Source organism: Elaeis guineensis, chromosome 2 (assembly GCF_000442705.2).
Source record: "Elaeis guineensis isolate ETL-2024a chromosome 2, EG11, whole genome shotgun sequence".
NCBI lineage: Eukaryota > Viridiplantae > Streptophyta > Magnoliopsida > Arecales > Arecaceae > Elaeis > Elaeis guineensis.
In genome coordinates, this window is record NC_025994.2 from 126,605,918 (window position 1) to 126,612,390 (window position 6,473).

General features: G+C 48.5%; 1 protein-coding gene across 1 annotated transcript; it reads right to left on the reverse strand.

Moving 5' to 3' along the window:
* Window positions 1–2,472: 2,472 nt before the first annotated feature.
* Window positions 2,473–3,006, reverse strand: LOC140855402 (uncharacterized). Its single transcript, XM_073251287.1, has one exon. It carries the CDS (start codon window positions 3,004–3,006, stop codon window positions 2,473–2,475), a length of 534 nt encoding a protein of 177 aa, XP_073107388.1.
* Between the last annotated feature and the right edge of the window lie 3,467 nt (window positions 3,007–6,473).

A 6,473-nucleotide genomic window follows, 5' to 3' on the forward strand; every position in this document is an offset into this window, starting at 1 on the left:
TGACTAACCAAATATGCTAGCGATATAGGTAGTGCGAATAACAGCTTTCCTGGATGCATCGCTCCGAGCCTTTCACCTCAAAAGATCAATGAAGGCCCCAATCAGATCCTCTGCCTGAACAATCTGATGATGCAAACTCGCTAAGAACCAAATCCGTCTAGCTGATGGATATAGAAATAGCATGTGCTTCACCGTCTCCTCCACTCTATGGTGGGGGCAAATAGCCTGAACATCCATGTCTCTCTCTCTCAGAATAGTCCTAGTCGAAAGCCTTCCCTAAATGACCTTTTAGAGGAAGAAACTCACTCTCGGATGCACCCCCAGCCTCCAAATCCATCCACCATTCAGATGCCTAGTAGCCTCTCGATCGGTATATTTGGTAAAAATCAACTGTGATGGGTCTCATCATACTCGAGGATCTCCACACTCTGATATCCAGACATCGGTGAAGAGGAACTACCAAAGACATCACACACCCACCAACTACTCTCCAAAGAGGCGAGCCACCACAGCTGGGTCTCAGCCTGTACCGTCGGTGTAGAGAAGATCACATATTCTCATCCAGTCAGTCACCTCAGAACTAACGAAGATTGGCCATCGGGTCAAAAGCATATCCACAATCCAGGAGTCCTGGAGAATACTAACAAAGTGGCTGTCTCCAATCATCCATTTTGTTTGGAGAATGACATCGGGGGCCTACACATAGATCTCCCTCCATAGAGCAGAGGCCCTCTGACTAGCCTAGATCTCACTGCCAACTGGCCAAGAATCATACCTAGCACTCATCATCATGCTCCACATGGACTCTGAGTAGAAAAGAAACCTGGCAGCATGCCAAGCGATCAAAGCCTTTCGTCTTGTGACTAAGAACTGGATTCCCAGACCACCCTCTCACTATGGCTGGTGCACCACATCCCAAGCCACAAAATGCACGCCCCCAGCTCCACCAGGCTGTGATTCCCATATAAAGCTCCGAAATAGTTGCTCATTTCTCAGCACTGTCGTCTTAGGCAAGATGATATTCGAAAGAAGATACATAGGCATGGAGCTGAGCACCGACCTGACTCAGGTAACTCTACCGATCATCGACAGAATTCGAGCCTACCAGCCATCCAACCGCTCCAGAGTGGTGTGCTTCGCCCCCTCGGCTTGATCCTCCTCAATCTGTGTTTGGAGAAGGGCACTCCCAAGTACTGCAGTATCCCGCAGTGCTCAGCAACCCCCAATCTCTCCATGATCGAGTGGTGGACTTGCATTAGTGTCCTCAGACTAAAATGCACCGCTGACTTGAGATGATTCATCTTCTGTCCCGAGACACCACAATAGTCTTCCAAGATCGATTTGAATCTGGTGGTGCTCCGAACTGTGGCCCAACCCACCAACAAATAGTAGTCTGCAAAAAAGATATGTGAGATCAGCTGGGCCCTTGGGGCTGGCACATAGGAAGCTATCACCGATCCTAGGGATGCAGCACGAAGAGCTCTTGAGAGGGTGTTAGTGCAGATAATAAAAAAGATAGAGAGATAGAGGACAACCTTGCCACAGTCCCACTATAGTACAAAAGAACTCTAAGGGCATCCCATTGACCAAAATAAGACTTCGAACGCACATCATAATCCAATCAATCCAGTGGGGGTGAAATCCAAAGCATGACAATGCTTCCTCAAGAAATTACCAACTCATTCGATCATAAGCCCTCTCCATATCGAACTTAATCACCATGAGCGCGTGGTGGGGAGAAGCTCGATCGAGATCATGCATGAATTCCTATTCAATGAAAATGTTATCAAAGATGCTACGGTCCTCGACAAATACATCCTGCTCCAAACATATTAGATAAGGAAGGACAATCTTCATCCTATGGACCATCAATTTAGCGCATAACTTGTACATGGTCATGCATAGGCTGATTGGTCTGAAATATCTTGACTCCAAAGCATCCTATCTCTTCGAAATAAGGACGATAGCCCAGTCCTTGGTATATGGCCAATGATAAAGAACTCTTGATGATAGCCCAATATCATCTGAAGAAAAGGGGGGAAAGCCATCAGGTCCCAAGGCTTTATTTTTTACCATCGACCAAAGCATTGTTTGCACCTCCTTCGTCATAGCTTCAATGAGATCCCCATTCTCCTACTTCGTGACCACACTCTCTAGGGGGGTTCGGAGGGTCTGACTCCCCTTAGTGATGTAGTCCACCAAGATTTGAAGAAGCTCACAATCTCCTATCTGAGCAAATCCTCACCCAACAACTACTACCCCCCAACATCCCTGATCATCTAAATCTGGCTCGTGTGTCTTTGGATGATGGTTGTCTGATGAAAAAAACTCATGTTCCGATTTTCTTCCCTGATCCAATGCATCCTAGACTTCTATCTTCAAAAAATCTCATATTGCCTTGAGAAGGAGTGGTGCTCCAACAGCAATCCCTAAAGGTCAGCCAACTCCTCTACAAGCCCACCCTCTCGGTCCTCACTCCTGTAGCTCAGCAATGGAAGTCTTAATGGTCTCAAACCTCCTGAATTTGTCCCCAACCTCCTCCCTATTCCATCTCAAAAACCTCCTCCTCATTAGCTCTAGCCTCCGGATAACTCTATACCTGGTATCTCCGTGAACCGGCATGCACCAGACCTCCCTCACAATGTTCCAGGATCGAGGATAGAAGAGCCACACCTTTTCAAATCGAAAAGGGCTTCGATGAGAGATGGGGGTATCGGTGACGAACAAGATCGAATAGTGGTCGGAAGTAATCTTTGACAAGTAGCAGACCAACTGAGTTGGGTGGCTCTGTATCCCACTAGCAGTCACAAACAGCCTGTCAATTCTTTTCCAAACCCTGATCCCTCTTTGGCGGTTGTTACACCAAGTGAATCTCAGACCAATAAAATCAAGATCCACGAGACCATTGGTCTGAATAAAGCCCCTGAACTTTCTGGACTCCACATCATGAACATAGAGTCTGCCCCCTTTTCTCTTGAGATCCAATACAGTTAAAATCACCACCATCTATCATAAATAGGATCGCTTGATCAATCAATATCAATACTTCGCCCCACAAAACACGCCACTCCAAATAATTGGTACTCACATGCACACCAGACAAAAGCTAAGTAGATCCATTAACTTTAGTGATAATGATTACAGCTTGTTGAGTACATTAATGTAGCACGTCCATAGAAGTTACAGTGGCCTTCCAAATGACAATTATGCCTCCAGAAAGACCCTAGGACTCCACAGCATAAAAGCTCCAGCTGATAGAAAAACGTCATCAGATGTACATCAGGCTAGGCCCAGACCACATCATCTCCATCAAGACGCAGATTAGACTCATACTGCTGCATCATTCTCCTGAAGGTGGAGTGGAAGGTCGATTTTTCTGCCTCCCTCACATTCCACAATAACATCTTCATGAGGAACCAACTTCCAGAGTAGAGAAGCCCCGAGAAGAGTCACCCCCTCACAACCCGACAAGTCACCCTCAACTGCCTTCACTTGGCTCCCAACAACCTGCAAAGCCTGCTTGACCCGGTCCATAGCCTCCTCGTGGCCCAACCCACAATTGCCCTGCGTTAGATCCCCGCTGCGTCCATCAACACCTCCGTCCTTCTCAGTGACACCTGATGAGGATAGTTGGCTGGCCTCCGGATTTGAGGCATGCTTGCAGATCTCCTCTCTCGATCGCATCTCCTGGATCTCCTCCACTTGGTTGCCAGAGTCGCTCCCCCATTCCACGCTCGGCCTGGGATGGCCACCATATGCTCCATTGGACAATCTCTCCCATTCCACGCTCGCTGGCCATCTCCCTTCGACGATTGCTTCACTTTCTCCGGCTTCGATACAGATGCATCATCCGTTTTCTTCACAGAGCCCTCCTGCCCTCCCTACTTCGGCCCAACCAGTGAACTCGCCATAGGATTCCCGACAAGCCGGCAGTAGCGAGCTGGACCTCAACTTAAGTAGGCTATCGGGTCGGGCTTCTGGCCCGCTTCAAAGGTGGCCCACCCACTTCCCCAATGCAGTGGTCTCGTGGGCTTGGGCTCGAGCTTTCCTCATTGCCCACCACCATATCCTCTGGGCCTAGGCCCAACTTGATCAAAGCACCGAAGCCCAATCCTGCCTCATTGCTTCCGACTTGAGCCGAGTCGGGGCCATCTCGAGGCTTCTCCAGTGAATGTCGACGGGTGAACTTGGTTAGCTTCTGCCAACCATCAGAGTCTGGCGGTGATCCAGGAAAGCTAACCTATTGTGTCGGTGAGCTTGGATGGGATAGGGATGAACTCGGAGCCAAGGATTCCGGGTTGGAATCGGTCGCCTTCTCCGATTTCGTCGGAACCCTAGAGGGTTTAGGCTGGTGAATCCTTGAGGTGGCCACCCACGGCCCCATTCATGGCCAGACAATCTTCGTTGGGTACTCACTCTCCGCCACCGCTTCCTCCACCACCATGGGGCTCACAAAAAAGTTCTCCAGTTGAAGGCCATGGCCCAAATCCACCTTCTTCTCCGGGGTGAACTTGCAGTTGTTGTCTCCATGGCCCCGCCAGCCACACCGATCGCACACGGCCGACGCTTTTTTGTAAGCAAATGGCTGCCACCCCTTATGGAAACCCCCGGTTTCAAGGGCTCCACCGAGTTGATCTCCATCGGGATTCTAGCGAATCCGATCTTCCGATGCGAATAGGTAAAGTCGTCCAGAACAATCGGGTTCCTGGCATCCACAATGATCCCCGTTAGCATCTCCTTCCGCCAGTATTCCATCAGCAGACTGGTTAGCTGAATCCATATCACCATCCTCCGTACTGTGTTAACACCGGGGATGAGATCAGGGACCCACGGCTCCACCGCCAAGAGTTGGCCGGTGATGAACCATGGCCCCCCATCGAGTATCCTCCTACAGTCATTCCTCTGACTAGAAACGGACGAGGTGATGATCCTCGCCCAAAGAGAACGGTTCAGGGTCGTATTGAAACTACCCTTTAGCCTTAAACTCTCTCACCACCCACTCCACCGGCAGCCTCCGGCCAAAACTTCGAGCCAACATAGAGACGTTCCTCCACTGGTTCCGGGACGCCTCCATCTTCTCCTTCGGGAACTCTAGCACCTTGGTGAAGAACCGCTGGAGCTGCTCCACTACCTCTAGCGTGATTTTGTGCTTCGTCCATCGGGACTGCCGCGGCGGCCTTTGAGCTACACGAGCCCAAGAGCGCTCTCCACCGCTCGGCTCCGGTGAAAATCGGCCATTGTTACTCGCTCCTTTGCCTTTGTCCACCATTACAATCCCCTCGAACACCTAGTAACCACCCCAGCACCCATTCGACCAAATGCTTCAGAGGCTGCACGAAGATTGACGATATCGCACGATCGCATCTGGGCACCTACTAGAAACTCACGAGGTTTGCCGACCGGAGAGGAATCTATATCGGAAAGCTCCCCCATTCCTCATTCGAAAAAAGACGACTTGCCATTCTATTGGTAGCTGCTTTTATAATAAGAGGGAAATTGCAAGAAGGCTTATTTTTACCTAACGCTTCCAATTTAATGTTCCGTACTCGGTTTTTGCCAATTACGGCATGCACGAGGTTCTTTTATAAGGATTGTATGTGGATGGCTCCGTTTACCAGGGATTTTTTTATTTTTTCAAGGAACTGAGAAGTGGAAGATGCAGAACTTCAAGTATGTTTCATTTCCTGATCTGGTGCATCTGGCTGCATGTCTTTTTAGAGGAAATTGAGAGCAAAACCCGTCCAATTTGTTAAATGATAATCTCGGCGTAGAATGTAGGCCCAGTAAGGACAAGCTTACGCTATCGGCCCAGTAAGTTCCCGCAAGTCTTAGACCTTACAACCAACACTATTCTTAGCAAACACTCCACTGCTCGATAAGATTGTAGATCTTCTTATATACGTCACTTAAAAGTGCTTTTCTTAGGAAAGACGCGATTGCATATCGTTGCAACTTGCAATTCAGCACGCGGGGAGAAACAATGTATGGCAAGTCCTTTCATATGTTCTCTGGGTAACTTGCAGCTCTCTCTAAATCTTGCAATCCCACCTGTGATTATGATCACGCTCGTTATGAATGATTACCCTCATTTCCAACTTCCACCAGAATTACGAGGCTTTTTTGCCTTCGTTTTACATATGCTATTATTATTGTCATCATCATATCCTGATAGACGGTTACACCTTATGCTGGTACACCGAGCGGGATCATTTGTAGTGGAATTCTTTGAGCAAGTCTATCGAGCGCTCAAAGAAATTGCAGCATGTCAATCTTTCCATCATCCTGCAATCATGAGTTCAGCTTTCAATAATAAAGGAATCAACCGTTGTTGGTAGCATGGAGATTAATAGAATTGTTCTGCATTTCCACAACAAGTGCTCTTCTTCTCCTTAATACTCAAGAGCCCCAGAAACTTCTTTTCTCCCAAAGTTGTGTTTATCCTCAACACCACCATTCCCATGTACAAGCAACCA

Bases quoted from the DNA above. Each gene is read 5' to 3' on its own strand.
- LOC140855402 (XM_073251287.1), bottom strand. From the start codon at position 3,006: ATGGTGGTGATTTTAACTGTATTGGATCTCAAGAGAAAAGGGGGCAGA.